The sequence below is a fragment of the Pavona decussata genome, unplaced genomic scaffold, assembly GCF_977016875.1.
Source record: "Pavona decussata unplaced genomic scaffold, jaPavDecu1.1 SCAFFOLD_8, whole genome shotgun sequence".
In the NCBI taxonomy this organism is placed as follows: domain Eukaryota; kingdom Metazoa; phylum Cnidaria; class Anthozoa; order Scleractinia; family Agariciidae; genus Pavona; species Pavona decussata.
Window position 1 is genome coordinate 812,972 of NW_028145431.1, and position 23,183 is coordinate 836,154.

At 38.8% G+C, this 23,183-nt stretch overlaps 1 protein-coding gene across 1 annotated transcript in view; it reads left to right on the plus strand.

Annotated features, from left to right (window-relative positions):
* LOC146488745 (uncharacterized) overlaps window positions 1-23,183 on the plus strand; it is an 80,428-nt gene that overhangs the window by 33,758 nt on the left and 23,487 nt on the right. Inside the window, exons 18-23 of the mRNA XM_085112049.1 lie at window positions 12,060-12,203; window positions 12,559-12,702; window positions 17,110-17,256; window positions 17,561-17,677; window positions 18,095-18,162; window positions 18,246-18,324. Coding sequence (XP_084968175.1) covers window positions 12,060-12,203; window positions 12,559-12,702; window positions 17,110-17,256; window positions 17,561-17,677; window positions 18,095-18,162; window positions 18,246-18,324 — 699 coding nt within the window. The remainder of the gene's footprint in view (window positions 1-12,059; window positions 12,204-12,558; window positions 12,703-17,109; window positions 17,257-17,560; window positions 17,678-18,094; window positions 18,163-18,245; window positions 18,325-23,183) is intronic.

The following is a 23,183-nucleotide window of genomic DNA, read 5'->3' on the forward strand; positions in this document are numbered from 1 at the left end:
TAGTACCCAGATTCTTCGTACACACGCGCGAACTTCAATTTCTTAAACAAATATGGCGGACGATTTGGAGAATTTAGTTGTCTTGTTTTGTTCTAGAGATTTGGATAAAAATAGCTGTGTTTAGACGTCTTCCTGTATTAGGATGGTGCATCTAATCAGCGTGGTGGATCAAGGATCTTTTTAAGCGCTAGGAAAGTTAGCAGAAGTTTTCAAATTTGGAGGCGATCGAAGTTTTCCTAGTCGCCTCATCTTATTTTTCCTGCGTGACTGTGTGAAAAATGTTCCGTGCTACAGCAGATTTGTTGGGTTGAAGGAAAATTTTTAGTGTGATAAATGTCAAAAGTAGAAGGGGTTTTGCTGTGTCGGCGAGAGGCAAAAGGTCCGACGGCTCTGTCAATCTAGGAGGTAAGGACTAACTTTAAATCTTTGTCAGTTTATGTATGGATGCACACGCACCTTTGTACTAGGGGAGCAATTTTCTGAAAGAAACCTTTGATGTTTAATCAAGATTGACAAGATAAGGTTAAGATTGCAAGTTAATACGGACAATAGTAGGCCAGTGTCGTTATATGAATTCATGTGGTCGGCTATATTACATAATATGCACAATACTAAGAGATCGTTTCAAACTGCGGACCAATTAAAAATTAAAAAACGAGTCATTAATCATGGGGATTTTCAAAATATTTTAAATTTCATCTTTTTCTAGTCAAATTGAGTGCTTTTTTGTGTTAATTTTTAGGTCCTATTTGAGGGAGATGCACATTGGAGAATCATTGGATACAGGATAAATATTTCAAGTCAAGTTAGCTTTGTGTCATTTTTCTATTTTCTTTAAAATACTCTACTTCTAGCTGATTAATTCAATAAATTAGATTAAAAAGCTCATTTTAAAAATTTCCGTTTTTCCCAGGTTGATAGCTATTCTTGTACACATAGAGTTGTTTATTTTGGTTTTTGTAGAAACTCCAAACTAAGGGGTGCTCAGTTCCATAGCCATTGATATTGATTTACTGAGAGGCAAGATGTCTTTTTGCGAGGGAATAATCCAGACAATAGGAGGATTTGTTTAAGCGAAAACAAAAATTTGGGGGTTAGGTGCACTTTAACTTGATCTACGTGTACATGAAAGAATGCAGTATATTTTTCCCATTTAAGATGCTAACAGAAAAAATGACATCAGATGTAACGCGCGCGCTTTCTCAACGAAAAAATAACCAATACCGCTCGTACTTTTTCCATGTTATTGTAAAAAGCAAATCCACGGCAGTTTTCTATGGTCTATACTCTTATAGACCATAAAATGACGCCATAAAATGTCCAAAACTTCGCAGTGAAACCACTCGCCTGCGGCTCGTGGCTCCACTGAGTTTGAGTTTTGAACATTTTTTGACGTCATTTTATGGTCTATAAGAGTATAGACCATAGAAAACTGCCGTCGATTTGTTAATTAGAGAGTGCATATTTTGTTGGCCTCGATCCTAGGTTCTCCCTCCTTTGCCAAGTTGGTGATGATATCATCTGCCCCTACAAAATCTGCAGGGGGTGCCAGATTCGTGTCCCAAGATCCTTTCATTCATGGCAATCAAGGTTGGTTGTCCCATACAATCTCGACTCCAATCTGTGTAAGGAGTACGTTCTTTCTATGTAATTGTTGAAAACAATAAATTTCGTAAGTCTAATAATTTATTCAACAGGAAAAAAATGTTTTTGCAGTCCCTAGCCATTTGTTACCTGGTTTTTAAAGTAAGCAAATGGTTTGACATGAAATCAATAACACTTGGGTAATTAAATCCTCAACCGTCCCTGTCAAAATCTTTACCAAAAAAAAACCATCAGGCAGTTATGGAGTCAGTTATCCCCAGCAGTTTTTTTACAGGTTGCTACATGAGAGTTCACTTGGAGTAAGGTAAAGATATAACACAACAATTAAGGGATAATGAAATTTTGTGCTGTGCAGTACTGATTATACAAGTGGGAAATCACATAATTATCATTGGAGTGTAAATTTCTGTGTGGGAAGGAAACCACTTAAATTTTGCATTGCCCTAGTGAGTACATTTGGTCCATCAGTGATCAAAATCCTGGGGTAATGGGTTTGAATCCTGCCAAAGTCAAAGAGTTTTACTTTACCTTGCATGGCCAATATTTCCTTACTGAGGTAATACTGAGAAGAAAATTAAGCGGTTTTCTTGACCACAAAAATTTACACTGCAGATTTCATTCTCTGGTTTCTCAATTTAAGTACAGGCCTTGCTTCAACCTATTTACCTTTTGTCCTTACAAGCAAAATCCCAATTGAAGAATTCATTAGACTGCTAAACATTACACTGCTGCAGCCTCAGACATCACTCCAGCTTATGGATAGCACCTCATCTGAGAAGTCCCATTCATTTTTATACAGCAAGATTAACCTACCATGTATCATTATTTTAATAAGCATTCTGCAAAAAATTTTTCTTACTTTACTTTTTATCATCTGGTTTTTCCGAGAAAAATGGAATGGTACAAGAGTGCTTAAAGAGAGTTAATTGTGTATATAATAGTCCTCTTCTGAATTCACAAAATGATGTACAGCTAATATTTTGCTTGAAATATTGCAAATTAAAAGCATTTTATTACTTCATTCTTCAAAACAATCAGTGGCTTAAACTGTTCTTATATAAATAAAGAAGATTTTACATAAACCCAGTGGACAGAATGGAAAAGGAAAATAATATTAGTGTTTTTCCTTATGTTACTGAAAAAGGTATACCAAATATGTGATAAGGTGTAGAAAACTGTACCACTGGTCACTGACGTCACAAAACCCATGAAAAATAAACAGTTATTGTACAGAAATCAGAAGTAAGTAATAGAAAACAATTAACTTGGGGTATAACATTTGTATAATAAGAATATGATAACTGAATCACTTCAGTGGAATACCAATTGTTTTTAACCTGCAAGGGAAACAGAATTTTGTTCAAAAAATTGGAGGTAAAAATCTGACTGAAGCAAATCCAAGAAAATTAACAACTATTTGTTCGAAGAATCAGGAGTGTCGAAAAATTGAGGGTTCAAATAGCTGAGATTGCACTGTAAAAATTAATACCTGTACATATTAATTTTCATAATTCATTACTCACTACCAAATTTGAAAGTTTTTTTTAATTAAAAGAGATGGCTGATAAGAAGTTTGACCTTTTATCTGTAATCACAGTTATCAATAGAAGCCACGGTCTGGTTGCATTAAACATGGCCTGAATATCAGCCATCTCCTCTCAAGATTATTGGTGAGTGATGGGAAATGTATACAGGGAATGTTCCTCGTTCAGCATATTTTTGTTACGCCTCTTTATCAGTTGAATAGTTATAAGAATGGTTGAGTGACAGTGCTCTGTTGCTTATAAACTCAGGTAGGCCCAGGCAATCCAGTGGCCAAATGAGTGACAGTGCTGTGTTGCTTATAAACACAGGTAGGCCCAGGCATCCAGTGGCCAATCTCTGTTGAACACCATGTTAGAGCGATAGCCCTACCTGGCCAACTAATTAAAATCTTTACTGCTGAAGAAATATGTTACATGCTCAGTAAGTGCCTATTCTATTTGGTTCCTGCCATCATAAACTTTCATAAAAAGGTAAGAAATTAAATACACAACTGGATCTATCCCTTGATGGGAGAAGTGCACAGAAATGTTCACACAAGAATGCATAATTTACAAGTTTATGAACTGCCTCAACAAAAACTTCCATTAACAAAGTGATTCTTGAGCCATACAGTGTTTTCATCACATCTGTCATGATCTGTGATGGTAAATAAAAAGCTTACATCAATTTATTTTTTGTTACGGCTAAAACACAAGGCCTAAATCTACCAGAAAAGGTTACACCCTCTATGCATGGCTTTTGTGCCCAGGCAGTGGCAGATTTTTAAACACTCCTGAGGGAAGGTTCATAATTTATGTATATGGGGGCCTATGATTATTTATAAAATTCTCCCTTACATATTTTGGAAGCCCCCCACCCGATGTGGTTCTTAAATAGATTTTTTTCCGTCCTTTCCCCCCCCCCCCCCCCCTCATGAGCTATCCTGCAAACCATGGTAAAATACCATGCCCACTCCCCCCTATCACCCTTTTTAACTTTAAAACCTCCTCTAAAATGGAAAATACAAGCTTTTCTGGAGTCTTAACATTTAATGACATTTGCATTATAATTAACTAATAAATTTCACTTTAAAAAATCCTTTACTAAAAATTAAAATGATTTAAAGGCTGACATTCACTGCATAGAGAATGCAGTGGTTTTATGTTATAAACCACATTTATATAAATAGCTGTTGATTGCTTTGCCAAGGAATCATTCTACTATTCCATGCAAAATAGTTACATTGATCTAGCCCCCTACCTTCTTTTTTGAAAAAAAAAAAATGTTCAGTCATCATAAAAAATGGATTGTAACTGTATAATCTCTTTAACATACCAATAGATTGTCTTTAAAAATCAATTTTTCTGGAGAAGAAAAACAATTGCAGCCATTTTTTAATGTGATCTACAGTATACCATAAATAATGTTAAGATAATGTTGTTTGATGAAGTCAGGTTCCGAGATACCGAAAATAATGTCCAGAATTTGGAGACTGATTACCTCATCAGGATACATCGAGCATATGAAGACAGTGGCCAGGGGGAATCTGAAAGAACTAATTCTGCAGTTGGAGATGCTAGCCATTATCGAGAGCAGTTCTATAAAATGGGAATACAATTTTTCATGACAAATCAGACGGAGAAATTTAGAAGATAGCTGTGACTAGCTGACTATGAAAATCCGGAAGATAAAGAATAGAGAGAAATGCATGGAGGGTTGGTCATGACAGCATTGCGCATTGAAGATGCACCTGTTCTATCAGATTACATTTAAGGGAATTTGTAACAGAGAGGGAGGAGGCATTTTTTTCAACATTACCCAGCTAATCATAATTTCATGAAGGGATAAGAAAGTTCAGAGAAAAACATGTCTCAGGCTATAATTATTTTGCTTGAATTTGTGACCATAAAATAAATGATCACCATTATGTCGGGGAGTTATACATGGAATTTGTCAAAGATAGTCCTACAAGGTTAAGAAAGAGCAGCAGTGTGCTTCATGCAAAAATTGGTTGGCTGGCTCCATGATGGGCAGAATTCCACACCCTTTCCCGGATGAAGAAAAAATAAGGTACAAATTAAAGTGTCTTTGAATCTCTGGCTACTTCTTTAAACGAAACAGCACAACCAGTTGATTACTTTATGCCTAGAGTGCAAATAAAAAAATCATTCAATGAAGGAAAGCTGAACACAGTGAGAGAAATTACAGACTTTTCTTCTATAGTGTACCTTTGTGGCTTCTGAGGAGCTAGTTAAAATATACCTAGACCATTTAAATCATCTCATTTCTCCAAAGATTTGCAAAATCAAGCAACCATCGAGAACTTACGAAACCGAGAACAAGGATTACAATAAAAATATTGGAGAGAGTTACTACTATTGACTACAGGGTTAAAATCTCTTTATGGTTTTGAACTTGATATTTACTTGAAATCTGATTTATCTGATCATCAAAGTGATGGAGACGACACTGTTGCTGTGGGTGAAACATGGTGCAGTGAAACTGAGGGGATGTTTAGTGAGAGTGAGTGATGATAGCGAGAGTGAACTTGACCATCCCCGGCGAAGAAAAGGTGCAGCACTAGAAGTGGACGAAGTGCCACACGCTTTGCGTTAAATTGGTGAATTGCTTAACCCTAGATAGTATAGAAAAGTGCTTAGACCTTAATAATATTTTTTGTTGCTTAACCGGCAGGGGTATTTTGCTGAATGCCGAATGTTGCATTTTATGCTACCTATGACAGTTTAGCATTAAAGAGGAAGTATCACGAAAATTTGATGTAATTTCAAAACCGGAAAATGTTTGTCTGACAACAGAAACAAAAAAATTGGTGGCTAGGTTTGTTATAAATTATCACCCCAGTGCAAGAAAACTGTTGATTTGTGCCTCTGGCCAGGGACAGAGTAGGTTGCAATGGATTGATTCTTGAAAAATTTTACGCTAATGTTTTTCAAGTTCTCGTATTTTTGTTTCCAAAATGTGCCAGAACAAATCACGAGTCGTTCCTGTCAAGAATTGAGTTGATATTTCTCCTCTAATTGTTCTAGAATTATTTTTAACAATAGAGGTCAATTAAACCCCACGATACAGTACTTCCCCTTTAAGCAACGAATGAAGTTATTTAGGTCTAAGCACTTCTCTTTACTGTCTAGGGTTAAACACTGGTTATACAGACATTTAGCTTTAAGTTGTTGTTATGGCAGCCATTCAATCAAAGGACTTCTATGAATTCGGCATTCAGCATTCTGCAAAATACCCCTGCCACTTCAAAATCAAACTTTAAATTATACTCGGCTTCATGTGAATACATATACTACCTGTTATACAAGGTAGTAAGGTATCCTTTGAACCCAAAAACCCATTTCAGTAAAAGAGGCATTCTAAGCTACATGATTATGTGAGCGGGGGTCCAAAATCAAATATCAAAATACTACATCTGTCATGTGTGTACACTAAAGGTAAATATTCAGGACCGGTACTTCCTCCTATAGCTTCCTACTGATATATTTTTTTTCTGTTGTTATTTTTCTTTTTCAAGGCGAACTTGTGTATATGTAGCAATCAGTTCAGAAATAAACTAAACAACGATCTTTAAAAAATGTGCACAAACAAGCGAATAAATATTTTGCGTAAGCTAATTGTATTGATGAAAATGCAATCACACTACGCTTAAAACGTTCTTTGAAAAGATTTTCAGTCAAGAATACTCAAACATCCAAATCTTTGCCATTACATCCTATTATTTTAAGTATTTGTGTTTGTTCTCTGTGAAGATTGCCACAAATAAATGTCAAAATAGAAATATATGCGAGAAAAAACTTGTCAGTAGTTTTCACAGTGCATTGCAAGACGTTTGTTAGACTAACTATTTTACCTGAGATAAGAGGGAAATAACAAACATGGACCAAAAAATGAGCAGAAGAGACTGCTCTGACGTTAGCAGTAGCTTTTACAAAAGTTAAACAAGTTGCAGCGTCAACACTTCAAGAAAAACAATATCGTGCAAAACAGCAAATTAAAGTTTTGTCAACAAAATCATATAAAATAACATACTCGCCTCTTTGGAGATCGATAACAAGTCCTTTTATTCCATTGCTGATTTTTCGTTCGTTTTACAACGTTGAGTAAGCGAAAAGACTCACTTCAAGAGGAAAAATACAACGTTTCGTCGCGTCGATCGGATCAGAGTAAAATGATTTCTCTTCGGCCGCTGTTTATGTTATCCCGCCTCTAAAAGAGTCCATATGTTTCTCCCGCCGCTAGTTGCCCTGCTCTTTTTCCCGCTGTTAAAAAACAAAATTGGAGGAGATTAGGAAATAAAAATCTAAGGAAAAAAAATTTAAAAAAAGCCCGAAAATATGAGCGAAAAAGACTGCTCTAAAATTAGCAGTATTAAGCTTGAGCTGAAGTTAAACTACGTGTCGACAGTGCAAGAAATCAATATCTTGGAAACCAGCAAAGATTCGTCAACAAAATCACATGGATATACTCGCCTCTTCTGAGAATAACCAGTCCTTTTATTTCACTGCTGATTTTTTCGTTCGTTTTACAACGCTAAGTGAGCGAAACATTCCACTTCAAGAGGAAAAATCCAACGTTTCGTCAAGCTGGATCGGAGTAGTTCACTTCAAGATTCGGTTGCTGTTTATGCCAACTCTCCTGCCGGCCGCGAGTCGTATTTAAACTCTTTCTCCCGCTGTTGGAAGGCAAAATTTGGAGTAGATTAGAAAATAAAACTCCAAGGGAAATAATGAACATGGACCGAAAAAAGTGAGCTCAAAAGAATCCTGTGAAGTAAGCAGTATTTAGCAGTAAACGGCGTGTCAACACTGCAAAACAACAAGTTCTTGCAGGACAACAAGCAAAGTTTTGTCAAGAAAATCACATGAATATACTCGCCTCTTCTGAGAATAACCAGTCCTTTTATTCCAATTCCTGATTTTCCGTTTGTTTTACAACATCAAGTGAGAGAAAGGTTTCACTTCAAGAGGAAAAAAATTCAACGATTTGTCGCGCTTGGTCGGAGTAAGATGGTTTCACTTCAAAGTTCTGATGATGTGTAAGTCGATTTGTTTCTGCCGCTGCTAATCGTCTTGCTGTTTCTCCCGCTGTCGGTTACATAACTTGACTTTGTATTTTGTTGTCTTCAAAATGTCTTTGTGTATTTCTTAAAAGCAACTTCCCGCCATAGTAAGTAGAGGGAGACGCTAAACAAACAAGGGTCACAGCACGATCGCAGCACAGCTTCACACAATCTGAGTGTTCCTGTGGTACTAATTGCGGTTGTTTCGCCCGCCGGTCGACTCGCCCGAAAGAGTTTCGCAAGAACTTGCGTCGATTCGCACGACGAAATACACCGTATTCACAAATTCCATATGGATTTCAAAGTTTTCACTTCGCGGTAGAATTTCCCGCTAACAAAAATAAATCACTTAAATAATATTTATAACAAGTCGACATGTAGCTATTTGTCTTGAAATCATAATCAATCATCTTGTAGGTGAATCCCTAACATCTCGAAGAAACTCGGCACCTCAACTTAAGGACCACTTTTAGTTTGTTTCTACAATTTTTACTGATTTTATCTCCGCTCGTTTTATCGTGTAGGTCTTATAGTTATTTTTCTAATGTAAGTTTTCCATTTTATTATTTTAAACATCGCGCTAATCGACGTGAGTCCGGGCGATATACCGTCGGGCGAATCGACTTTCGGGGCGAAACAACCGCTGCGCTGCGTACGTCGTACGGACGGTCGCATGGACGGACACAAGTGACGTCATAACCAAACCAAATTTTCTCGCATTCACGGGTTACCAAATTCTCTTAGCTATGGGGCTCCGCTGCGCGCGCCTGCGGCGCGCGCGAGAGCTCCGCTAATAAAAAGCCTTTATCTATTTTATTTACCAAATTTAGGTATTTACATCTATATTTCAATTGTATTTGAAGGTAAACGGGATAAATGGTGGCAATCTAATTCCAAATGAGCTCATAAACATTTCCGCCTATTTCATGCATACACCCCTATCAAAAAAATGTTTGATACGTGTTGACTGTAAACACTACTCAGAATGAGTAAGAACTAAACCAGCTGAGTACTGAGTTTTAATACACAAATCATCATGCCTTATCTGGGTTGTAACACACAAGAAAGAAAAAAGGAACAAACAAGTACATGAGTAGATAAATTTAGAATAAACCAATATGGTAAATAGAAAATCTGGAAAAAGTACGAGATAGTGAGCGAACCATTAATTGCACTGCGGTAAATGCGTGTTTAGTCAATTTTGAAATAGTGAATATCAATGGTAGGCAAGAAAAGACGTTCTTCATTTACTCCAGAGTCTACAAAAAGCAGTTACAATGTAACACAGAAGTATTAGGAGTACCGGCTGCCTGAAATAACCTTGGAGTTAAAAATGACAGGCAGCCAGTAAAATATGGAGCTAGGCATGTTTCCATAGCATATAATAATATTTTGTATTTAATCAAGAATACAAAGACTCATAGAAAATTTCTTAATTTCAGACCCGAAGACATGCAAGAGCTTTTATGCTGGCGTGGAGTTTATTCAACGGTCTACTGATTACTGGGGCCGATATTTCGCGCAAGGATTCATTAGGATATTGCAAGAGAAGTGTGAAGGTAGGGAAACATGCATGTAATTAAACTTGGCTTCGCTAGAAATGGCACACAACCCTGGTGTACTACATAAAATAGTCTCTGCGTAGGAGCCGACCAGTAGGGGTCTATTTTTTTGCTAATAAGGGTATATTTTCCCTGCTAAGGAACAGAGCCTTTTTGGGCGCACTAGTGCGAGCGGCTCGCCTCCCGTTGTTGTTTCAAACTTTCGCTCATGAAAATGCTTTCTTCCCGAATAAATGCCCCTGAATCTCCAAGGATGGGGAGAGCTTTTCGAGGAGCCATAATGAAAAAAATTAGAGACATAAGCTTATCTTATATTTATCTTTAATTTCACTTGCATTTATAGGCATATCTTAAATATTTATTTTTACCATTATTAACTCAGTTTTGAAAATCCGCATCAAATGCCGTAAACTGGCCCCAGTTTTTCAAAGACTGGAAAACTTTATCCAGTGGATAAGTCGCTATCCAGCGGATAAGATGCTTTAGTTAGAGTATACATTTTATCCACTGGATAGTGATTTATACACTGCTTAATGACGTTATCCACTCGTTTCAACAACCAGACCCTGGTGGCTTAACACATATTCTTATTGAAATTTTAAACAGTTTTTAAAGAGTAACAAAAATGACAATATAAAGCCGGATAGACGAGGCTTTATTTCATTATATTTTTTTTAGGTTATGATGGGTGTTTGACCGTCTCTCGCCTGTGTCACAAGAATGCAGTATGCGTGAACCGCAAGGATATTTCCAGGTGCTATTGTTATAGAGGATACACGGGAAATGGCAAGACGTCATGCAAGGGTAAAAATGTCTTACTGCTAATTAGGCTTCTTTCTGTGCTTTCATTGATTGAGCAAGCGGGCTTGCCGTACAGGATATATTTCACTCGAGGACATGGCATACCTCCCAAAACAGCGAGATTGGTGCATGCACAATGGACCGAGTGTTTAAAAATATTTTCCAGTCCAACACCAACTATTTCGCAAATAAATGTTTTATCGAAATTTGGAGATTATTATTATTATTTTTTGAAATCTTGGCACCAGCGAGAGCGCGCGACGCTTAGTCGTAACAGCCGTATGGTAACCTCATTCCTCGCGAAGCGAGGTTAATAAATTTGTCGGGCCGAGCCGGCCCGAGCGGAGCTAAGCCGCGCGAATTCGAGCGAAAAATATATTTATATATGTTGATATATGTTTATATCTCTGAAGGTGTCCGCACAATGACGTCAGACTGTCTGGCGTTGTCTGGAGCAAAATTTGCATACACCGAAAAACATATGCGTGCATGATCAAATTTCAACTGCAATGTTCATCAATATTCACTGGATACAGAACTATCTCTCCAGAATCTTTTCCCTTTCTTTTAGAAATCTTTTTTTGTGAAATAGTGCATTAAAGAAATTACACGCTTTGTGGCCGCGGTAAATAATTTTCCGTGGGAAATAAATTCATCGAACACGACAGCGCTGCACGCCCGTTGTACATTACGTCGCGACAGAAATAGATTTTCAACCGCAAACTAGCCCGTGGAACTACGAAAACACTATGCTCATAAAAAAAAATCTTATGCGCCTTTTAATCTCCTCGTTTGATGCTACAATACGTGTAAAGAGGGCTTTCCACCCAGCCCCAGCTTCGCGAGGTTTTGCGAGTCACGTATTTCTAGTTTAGTTACATGTAATGGGCGCAATTTAAGGTGTTTTCATGCAGTTTTGAGAGACCACACCGCACTTTTAAACAGGCTATTGGGCAGTCTTCTCCAATAACGACTGATGTGAAATCTACACTATTTATTGGTGTTAGATTGAAGTTGTTCGGGTTTATATCTCAACGAAATCAATTTTGTCTTAACGATGATAAAATAAACTCGAAATCAGTAAATTCTAAATTTTGCGCGATCCAAATTTGAATTAGAAAAACAACCACTAAACTCTTAAACTATGGTATTTGACTTAAATGTACAAGAATAAAAAAATGTGTATGTTTGATTACAAATATATTACTAAAACAGTGCGGAACTGTCAAGTGAAACAGAACAGCTTCTCTATGACGCTCTATATAAGACAACTCAGAGTTCCGTACACACTAAAACAGAGTTTAAATTTCGTTCAACCAAGACGGAGCGCTTTGAAAACTCAATCAAAAGTAGACTGTTTATGTGTGGACTGATGGGACTTTTTTCCGAAACGATGATGTCACATTGACGTAATCATTGCTTGGCGAGTCATAAAACAAGCCATAAACAGTCTCCTTTTCTCATTGGCTGATGTTATTTTTCAGACATTGATGAATGTGCGAACCCAAGCCGCTACGGTTGTGGCGAGAACACCAAGTGCACAAACAGCCCAGGAAGCCACCTTTGCACATGTGCAAAAGGATTTGAACCAACAAACAAAACCAATGGAGAAGTTCTTACATGTGTAGGTAAGTTGGTTAAGGTGTAATTTGCCCGACTGATTTATCGCGTCGATTTTTAGTTTCAATCTCACAGGCCTATGTTACAATTTGCCGGCAGATTTATTTTTCTACTGATGTAGCGGGGAGTCAGTTAAAATCGCTCTGATTCAAAATATGTATAGAAATGCCACATATTTTTATAACTCGGGCTCCATTCTGTTCCCTTCATTCATTTTCAAAAATGTCACTATTCGCAGGGCACACGCTAATTACGTCTTGAGTGTCGGGAAACTGCTAAGCCATGAGCTCAGTCTCTGTGGCCCATTGAGTGTGCAAGCGTAGTATGTGTTGCTCTAATTCTAAAATTTCACATGAATCATAGACATTGATGAATGCAAGCACTCAAATCTCAACACTTGTGGTGTAAAAACTAAGTGCGAAAACAACCCTGGCGGATTCAACTGCTCATGCGAATTAGGATTTCAATTAAACGCAAACGCTAACACTCATGCATATGATTGTAAAGGTAAGTTCATTCATGCATTTGTTGACCCCAAACGCCAGCTTTAAAGCAACCATATTTTACAGGCAACCAACGGTTCATTTCGCTGAAAATCTGTTCAGAAGCTTAATCACTTGTTTAGTAATTCGGTTTGAATTGAGTAGAATTGAAAAATTACCGTTATTTTGGTGTATTGTCACCTAACACTTTAATTTCGTATCATACTTTCGCTCTCCGAATGTACACTATTAGCTAGTTTGTTTTCGAAGGCACAAGAGCATCGTTTAGATAGTAAAATAAGATCAGGAAGATTTTTTCGGAAGGCCTGCAGTAGATCGAAATTTAAGGGATAGAATTTTGTTCCATGAAATCTTCTAAGGATATAACCGTCAATTAATTAATCTGAAGGTCCCAAATAATTTAAATAATGTTAGCATATTTTAGCTGTTGAGTAAAAAAAGCAAGCAATAGACTACTGCTTCAGGTCAACGGCCATGTTTTATTCTCCTGCTCAGGCGCCTATGCGCATGCCTACTGAAATCACTGGTGCGTGGCAAATGAATAACACAACATCTTCTTATTACCTTCTTAAAATGAGAACCAATGTGCAAAATTGTTGTTTTAAAAATTAAGCTTAAACTTGGTAACAAAGTAGCCAACATGCAATGATTTGAATGCTATGTACAAGAACATGACAAAATTTAAGTGTCCACAAGAAAAAAATAAATAAATTGTTTAATCAAGTCTCCGGCTCTCTCTTAGCTAGCTTCAAAGATGGTATGATATGTCTCTTTGGTCTTGAGGAGATACAAAGTGACGGGAGAGGCATCACAGCGGTTTGCGCCTGAACAGTAGATCGCTGGTTAGAAACGAGGGATGGTTCTGACTTGTCTAAAGAAATTGAGATGAGATGGGAACTGTTCCGTCTCACAGTGCCCTTCTCTGTGTTGATCATGTAGGACCTAGGTGTTCCTGCTGTGCCTGTGACAGTACCAGTGTTTTCTGCAACTTTGACATACACAGCGACACCATCTTGAAGTGGCTTCAAGGCCGCCACCCTATGTCGCTGGTTGAAATTGGGCCTCTGTTTTTCTTTGCTCCCTGGCTCTCTATCACTTTTTTATTAATGTTCGGCCATCTTGGGTTAAGATTGGTGTAGAAGGTTGTGATGGTGTTTCTTACCTTCCTTCCCATAAGTAATTCCGATGGAGAATACCCACTTGCTAGTGGGGTAGATATATAAACCAACAATTCGTTGGTTGGATCTTTCTCTTTTCTTTAGGAATGACTTGTAGTTTTCACAGCACTCTCAACCTCATCATTGGACTTGGGAAAGCGAGGGCAACTCGTTCCGTGCGTTGATGTCTTTCCTGTACCTTGTCTAGGACTTGTAGTCTCGTTGTTGACGGTACTACGATCCCTTAAGCAACACTTCATGGACTACGCTGAGCTCTCCTAGCTCTCCTCTGACTGCCCGACTAGGTTCGGTTGCATAATGAAGGTGAAACTTGTCTTGCCAGCCTTCCATGCAGTAAATCTTTATTTGTTTGCAGGCCAGGTCTTCATCTGGAGCTTCTTTGATCTCCATCAACTTGACATCTAACACTGGTAAGAGTCCAGTACGCTATCAACATAGATGTTCATTTCTTTTTCTGAAACAGTCTCCTGAGTATTCGGGTTATCCGCTTGCATTCTTGATAACGCATCTGCAATGCATAGTCCCTTCTTGGGACATGATTTACCTCTTTAAAGTGAAATCTCATGAGGCGCATTCTTAGTCGCTGAACTCTTAGTGGAACTTCGTCCAGGGTACGCGTGGTGAGAAATGGCACAAAGGGCTTATGGTCTGTTTCAGCAATGATGGACTTTCCCACTAGGTAATCACTGCACCACTCACAGGCCCAAGTGAAGGCTAACGCCTCTCTCTCTATTTGCGCATTTCTGCATTCCACTGGGGTGGGTCCTCGGGAAATGAATGTGACGGGCCTCCAGGTCTGGTCATCTTGCTTTTGTAGCAGTACTCCTCCCAATCCAAATGAGGACGCATCAGCTGAGATCTTGGCCTCTCTGTTAGGAATATGGAGAGCAAGCACTGGTGCCGTTGTCAATATTGTCTTGATTTCTTCAAAGGCTGTTTGCTGAGGTGGTCCCCTGACCCACTGTCGGTCCCTCTGCATCAAATCTTGAATAGGCTTTGTTTTATCGGCTAGGTGCTCTGCAAACTTGCCCATGTGGTCTACCATCCCTAAGAACACACGGACTGCATGAACATTCTTGGATGTTGATAGGTTTACCACTGCTGCTACTTTTTCAGGATCCACCTCAATGCCATCTGCACTAACAATGTTTTCCAGGAGCTTAATTTTGGGAACACTAAAGGAACACTTATCTATATTCAGTGTCACACCTGCTGGTGAAAGACGTCCCAATACCTCTTTTATCCCGCTGTCCTGTAGTTCGTAGGTTGAGGCATGGACTAGTACATCATCAATGTTACATTCAACTCCTTTGAAACTCTCAAGGATTCTACTCATGGATTTCTGAAACTTGTTGTAGCCAGAAATTATTGCATAAGGCAGCACATTGAAGCAATAACGACCCCAAGGTTTGATAAAGGTTGTGAGCCTTCTGACAGGTTGATTTGCCAGAATTCTTAGTTTGCATCCAATTTTGTAAAATACTTTGCTCCTGCCAGCTTTCCCAGGGTGACATCCACAGACCGGATTGGGTGGTTTTCACGCTGAACATACTCATTGAGCTTGGCTAGGTCCACACATACTCTAACTTTCCCATCGGGCTTGGGAGTCACCACCATAGGGGCACACCATTCTGTTGGGCTGTCCACTGGTGATATCACTCCGCTCTTCAGCATTCTGTCAATTTCACGCTTCGTTTCGGCGTAGAGTGGCATTGGTACCTTTCTTGGGACTGTAAGTGCAAAGGGTGTCACATCATGTTTTAGCTTGTTGGTGTACTCTTCTTTCATCATTCTAAGCCCAGTGAATAGCTATGAATAATCATCGATCATCTTTGCTTTGTACTCATCGCTGGTTAATTCATGGATCCTGTTGATCAGGTTTAGACTTTCTGCAGCAGCTCTACCAAGAAGTGGTTTTGTGAGGTCTTCTACAACATAGATGTGTTCCTTCATGGACTTAGATTTGTTGGTAACAGTAGCTGTAAACTTCCCATTGCAGTTCAGCTTATACTTGCATGGGCCTTAAAGGACTTTATCTGTAGGTTGCAACTTGGTCTGACCATCTAATTTCAGCAAACTATCGTATGGAACCACTGTAGCGTCCGCACCACTGTTAAGCTTGAAGGTTAGTGGTGTCTCGTTTACAAGGAGTGTGGCGGTCCATGAAGATTTTGCAATGTCACTCTGGACTTCATGTAGATCCACTTTCTCTCCCAAGAAGAAAGGTTTTTCTTCTTCAGCTTCGACTTCTAGTGGTTTCATGGGCCTTGAGCCTCTACAAGCCTGTGCCTAGTGCCCTATATCTTCGAGCATTTGTTGCACTTGGAGCTGAAATTTTCTCTTTGGGTTTTTCGTGTTTCTTCCTGTGAGGTTTTCGTTTCAAAACTCTTTTCCCTTCAGGTTATCGATTTGAATTCCCTACAGGATCCTAGCGATTTTGATGAAGGTTCTAGGCTTGTAACGATCCCATTTCTGACACCATGTTGAGTTAAAGAAAGCAAGCAATAGACTACCGCTTCAGGTCGACGGCCATTTTTTATTCCCCTGCTCGGGCGCGTATGCGCATGCCTAATGAAATCACTGTTGCGTGACAAATGAATAACACAACATTAGCCTACGCAAAATCCCCCGTAACTACCAGAAAATGATCTTGAAAAATAAAAAAGAACAGCATTTTAAGTAACTTTCTCAACATTTCCCACCGGTTGCCTGTTATTATACTCCGTGATCTTTTGTTTTTTTTTGCGAGCTGTTTCTTTTCATTTTTGAACATATCTAAAGCGAATTGGTAGCACTAAATACCATAGAAACTATATTTTCTGGCAGCGTGAAGCGCAATCTTTCCAACTGTATTTTCACTAATTATAGCATAAGTGATGGTATAATTTCATGCGATTTGCAGATATTGATGAATGTGGAAGCTCCAACACTTGTGGCAAGAACAGCAAGTGCGAAAACTATCTAGGCGGCTACCATTGCGTATGTGAATTAGGATTCGAAACAGAAAATGGTAAAACGCAGGGACACAATCTCACTTGTAAAGGTAGGTTTGAGAATGATGTATATTATTCAGCAATCCTGCAGGTATGCTCAGAAAAAGGAAATCCGAGTGCTCCTATCAATTGATGGATTATACCATCAACTTTTTAGACAGATCTCGTCGTCGACCAATATTTTCCCAATACAGAGGTCATGCTCGATGTCAATAACGTATAACTATATTATCATTACAGACATTGATGAATGTAAGGATCCAAGTCTCCACTTATGTACAGGTCAAAACTCGAAGTGTGTAAACCACCCCGGTAACTACAGCTGCAAATGCGCACCGGGATACGAAGGAGATGGCATCGATTGTAAACAGACTTCACACAAGCAATGTAAGCAGTTCTTACAAAAGGCACAACGGAGGAAAGTTCAAAGTATCTTGTTTCTTCAAACACTTGCAAAAAAATTAGAATTTCACGAAATCAAAGCAAAGGACATTTATTTTGGCAAGAAGGTGCGTTACAGAGACAAAAGTTGAGTGCCAAGGTTTTTAAATTTCACGCCATTATTAATGCGTTTTTTATCGGCACAGACCCAGGGAAACGTTGAAGGTTTGTGACTGAAAATCAGGAAGTCAGAAAGCTCCTTTTAATCTTTGACTAATCAAGTTGTATGATATTACCATTTAATTATTAGCTTCAGGCGAATGTGCTAAGAATCCGTGCCATGCAAAAGCCACCTGTACCGACATCAAAGGCGCCTACAAGTGCAAGTGCAAGCATGGAGGGAAAGGAGATGGCAAGCACTGTTCAAGTAAGGGTTGATTTATTTACATTCGGTAAATTTTTTCCAGTATTTCGTTATTTTGCAGGCATCACTAACGGTTACTGCAAATCAGGCTATCACGTGATATATCATATAAATTTTAATACTTCCGTGTGATATTTCGGGCTAGTTTAGACGCCTTAACCCTTTAAGCCTGAACAGTGGTCAGCATCAAATTTCTCCTTGTAATACCAATGCTTACTCGACCACTAAGATCACGAGAATTAAGGATATATAATCACCCAAGGTAAATTTTCTTAATGTTATAATTAATTCTCCCCAGGACTTTTAAAAGAATAGTATAGGGTCAAGATAGGAGAATTTGTTTTTACATATTAGGGGCAGTCCCATTTACAGGTCTAAAATAAAACCTGGCCTGACTTAGCTGTTCTTATTTTTTCCTAGGGATTCGTCCGGTACATGCAATTGGATCAGGAATGTTCCAGCTATCTCTTATCACGCTCTTCATTTCAGTACTTCTTGGATTTCTGCCCTTATTTTGACTCTTCCTTTGCTATTTTGGGTTTTTATATGCTTCTTTTTTCTGACTCTTAAGGTCGCTGATTTCAACAAAGCTGTTAAAAGAATACATGACTTTTTTCTGTGTAATATCGAAAAAATGTTCACTCAAGAGGGTATTTGGACTTGTAGTAACCAGTGTAAAGATTTTCACTATTTTTTGGCTTGACATTGTCTTTCTTTTAAGAGTCATTGTCTGAGAAAACCAGGCAGAGGTGAAAGATGGGGGTCGGCCGATTTCCTTCAAACTTTCACCATTTAATGTCTGTCCGAAATGATAATGAATGATACTATTTAGCAATTCTCCTGCTGTTGCGTTTCGTAGTTTGACCACCCCCCCTGGTTTTGACCCTCACTGAACCTGATGTCACGCAAAAGATATGCAGAATTTGAAGGTCAATAAAATATATTTCGAGTCATTTCTGGGGACTCATATCGATTGCTTGTATTGTTTACGGTCTAAAAAACGTTGTTAACGGAAAATATCCCGACTTAACACAAAACTTATTTTTTTATAGAATTTTGCAATTTCCTTGCGATCGCGAAAATGTCTTGGGCCAAATGTGAGGCAATTTCGAAACTGTTTTTCTCAGAGGTGCGGCGTTCCTTTCCGAAAATTTCAAGATATTTTTTAAGCCAAATATCTGTTCTCCCAAAATCAGCAAACTCTAACTTGAGCCATTAAAATGCGTTTGCATGAGCCACGCTCGAAGTCAAAGATGACTCGGTATTTTTGCTAATAAAGTTCCACAGCGGGTTGTTCTTTATTTCATCTTCTTCTTCTTCTTCTTTTTTTTCTTTTTTGTTTTTGGATAAGCTCGATGAAATTATCCTAACTCTCCGAGGTAGAACTTCCCTGGAAAATTTAGTTGAGTGTCGCTTTGGGCAGGAATAACAACAAATTGGTGTTAGCTCACACTTGATTTGATTAAGCGTGACATGTCACGGTAATTGACAATTTTGTCAAACGTGATCATAAACAGAACACATTTCTCGCTTCTTTTAACATTTGCATTTTAAACTTGGTAACAACAAGCTTTTCCCTGATACTAGATTAAGTCTTGGAGTCAGTCTGTTGTCGATAATTGTTAACTAAAATAAAAACAGCAACAAATACCTGTGAAACTTGCCACGGCAAGAGAAGCTTGATTACCGAACCTCCGATATGTTCGTTACATAACAGACAATCGAAAGAACAACAAATCTTTCTTCTGTAATGCGTTGGGTTCCGCCATGGATCTGAAGTGCTCTTTCTGGTCTGTGGATTCGCCTTGCTATCCTGTACACGAGATATTGAATCGCATCTCGTCAGTCTTGGTTTTGGGAAGCAAGCGTGGCGCGACGGGTTCAAAGACTTCAAAGATCTCCCAAGCCGAGTTGATTCTCAACAGAGCAGGTAAATTTGATGTCCCTGAAGATGACAAAAGAGGAATGACTGTTTGCCCCAGACATCGCAAGAACCTTACAACAGACTGGACCGGCCGAAAACGGACTATGTGTTGCCATCCAAGTCATATAGGGACAACGAAAGCCGGGGTAATACACAAACCAACCCGACGAGTAAATGCCAAGATGTCACAAGGCATTTTTGAGCTGCATAACGCTGTTGTTCCCATCGGTTCAGGTTTGTTTTATGTTAACTGACTGAGTGTATACTAGACTCATTTAAAAAATATAAACAACATAGCATTTACGGCCGTGGGAACCGAACGCGAAGTTTAGCACATTTGTTTCGCGGGGGTCATGCCGCCTCAAATTAGTCGTATCACAGGGCAACCAATCTTAACGTCCATGCTAGCTATTGTAATTCGATATAGTTTAAAAACAGCTTTTAGTTGGAATTTGGAATAAAGGCGGGAAACATTCTACCTCATTTAAAAAGTGTTTCTCAAATATATATTCAATATTTCATATCCATCAGAAGAAAGCTCATGCCAATCCTGCTGCCATTTTTTTTATAAGGAATATGTATTTTTGGTATAAAAGGGAACTAGTTTCTTCTGATGGATATGAAATATTGAATATATATTTGTGAAACACTTTTTAAATGAGGTAGAATGTTTCCCGCCTTTATTCCAAATTCCAACTAAAAACTGTTTTTAAACTATATCAAAATACAATAGCTAGCATGGACGTTAAGATTAATGGGTGTCGAATGGTCCCATTCAATTTAAAAGTGCTCGCAAATATTGGCCTTTGCTCGAATTGCTCGCAAAAATTAAACGGGTGCTCACTTGCTCGTGCTCGCAAAATTTTTGCAACTGCTCGCATGCTCGCACTCTCGTTAACATGTACTCGATTGCTCGAGATTTCGTTAATCCTATTAATCTGAAAGAGAGATTACAGCTTGCGGAAAATTTACGAAGTACTCGAAGTGCTCGCTGCTCGCTATCTGTATTTTTCTAAAGTGCTCGCTGCTCGCCATCTGTATTTTCTAAAGTGCTCGCTGCTCGCAAGAAAAATTTGACAACTGCTCGTGCTCGCAAAAATAAACACAGTGCTCGCATGCTCGCAAATGCTCGCAAAGACCATTCGAAACCCTTAAGATTGGTTGCCCTGTGATACGACTAATTTGAGGCGGCATGACCCCCGTGAAACAAATGTGCTAAACTTCGCGTTCGGTTCCCACGGCCGTTAATGCTATGTTGTTTATATTTTTTAAATGAGTCTAGTATACAGTCAGTCAGTTAACATAAAACGAACCTGAACCGATGGGAACAAAAGCGTTATGCAGCTCAAAAATGCCTTGTGACATCTTGGCATTTACTCGTCGGGTTGGTTTGTATTACCCCGGCTTTCGTTGTCCCTATATGACTTGGATGGCAACACATAGTCCGTTTTCGGCCGGTCCAGTCTGTTGTAAGGTTCTTGCGATGTCTGGGGCAAACAGTCATTCCTCTTTTGTCATCTTCAGGGACATCAAATTTACCTGCTCTGTTGAGAATCAACTCGGCTTGGGAGATCTTTGAAGTCTTTGAACCCGTCGCGCCACGCTTGCTTCCCAAAACCAAGACTGACGAGATGCGATTCAATATCTCGTGTACAGGATAGCAAGGCGAATCCACAGACCAGAAAGAGCACTTCAGATCCATGGCGGAACCCAACGCATTACAGAAGAAAGATTTGTTGTTCTTTCAATTGTCTGTTATGTAACGAACATATCGGAGGTTCGGTAATCAAGCTTCTCTTGCCGTGGCAAGTTTCACAGGTATTTGCTGCTGTTTTTATTTAGTTGACAATTATCGACGACAGACTGACTCCAAGACTTAATCTAGTATCAGGGAAAAGCTTGTTGTTACCAAGTTTAAAATGCAAATGTTAAAAGAAGCGAGAAATGTGTTCTGTTTATGATCACGTTTGACAAAATTGTCAATTACCGTGACATGTCACGCTTAATCAAATCAAGTGTGAGCTAACACCAATTTGATGTTATTCCTGCCCAAAGCGACACTCAACTAAATTTTCCAGGGAAGTTCTACCTCGGAGAGTTAGGATAGTTTCATCGAGCTTATCCAAAAACAAAAAAGAAAAAAAAGAAGAAGAAGAAGATGAAATAAAGAACAACCCGCTGTGGAACTTTATTAGCAAAAATGCCGAGTCATCTTAGACTTCGAGCGTGGCTCATGCAAACGCATTTTAATGGCTCAAGTTAGAGTTTGCTGATTTTGGGAGAACAGATGTTTGGCTTAAAAAATATCTTGAAATTTTCGGAAAGGAACGCCGCACCTCTGAGAAAAACAGTTTCGAAATTGCCTCACATTTGGCCCAAGACATTTGATTTTCGCGATCGCAAGGAAATTGCAAAATTCTATAAAAAAATAAGTTTTGTGTTAAGTCGGGATATTTTCCGTTAACAACGGTTTTTAGACCGTAAACAATACAAGCAATCGATATGAGTCCCCAGAAATGACTCGAAATATATTTTATTGACCTTCAAATTCTGCATATATTTTGCGTGACATCAGGTTCAGTGAGGGTCAAAACCAGGGGGGGTGGTCAAACTACGAAACGCAACAGCAGGAGAATTGCTAAATAGCATCATTCATTATCATTTCGGACAGACATTAAATGGTGAAAGTTTGAAGGAAATCGGCCGACCCCCATCTTTCACCTCTGCCTGGTTTTCTCAGACAATGACTCTTAATTCTGTTATGACACATACTGATAAATGAAAACAATTTTTTTCTGCACACTATTTTCAATGTACGACAGCATTCTGAGGCTTGATAACTGAAATAACACACAGGAAGAGAGTAAGCAGTTGAAAACGACTGTGCATCACTTTGTTAATGAAGGAAATAATTTGGACTTGAACCCTCCGAGAGTACAGGCGCATGATGAATTTGAGAATTTCATTGTGTTAGTGCAACAAAAATCTGATGATGTATCCAATGACGTAAAACTAATGTAATGGATCCTGCAAGATTTGAAAAAAAAATCATGTGGACATTCCATTCCATGGCTTTCTGAGGTGTTTTACTGTTGTCCTTGATGTGTTTGTTAGTTTGTTTATTTTTTTGTGTGTTATTGTTCTTCTTTTTCTAAACCAGTGAGCTGAGTTTCAAGGTAGTAGTTTCGGGAAGGGACTAAAGGGGAGGTGGGGGGAGGGGGGTCTCAGGTTTGCGCCCAAATGACCAAACAAGTTATCAGATCACCAAATACTGCATTACTCAAATCTGTAAGAAATTAAGTTTGTTTGGCATATCAATATATTCTGTGACACAAGTTAAAATTAATATTTCATAAGCGATTTCCTGTTTCGCGTAGCAATCATCTGTCGATTTGTATGCAGGATGCTTGCCTTTGCTGAGCTTCTCTCGGCTTTCTCGATCGTTTCCACTGTCCCCCTCTCCTACCTGACTGCCCCTTTCTTTTGTTTTCTCGCATACTTCCCTCAACTCCCAACTTGGGAAAACGGGTGTTGCTCTGTTGAGTCCTTTACCATAGCAATAGGGAAACTACCTACCTCGCGCAG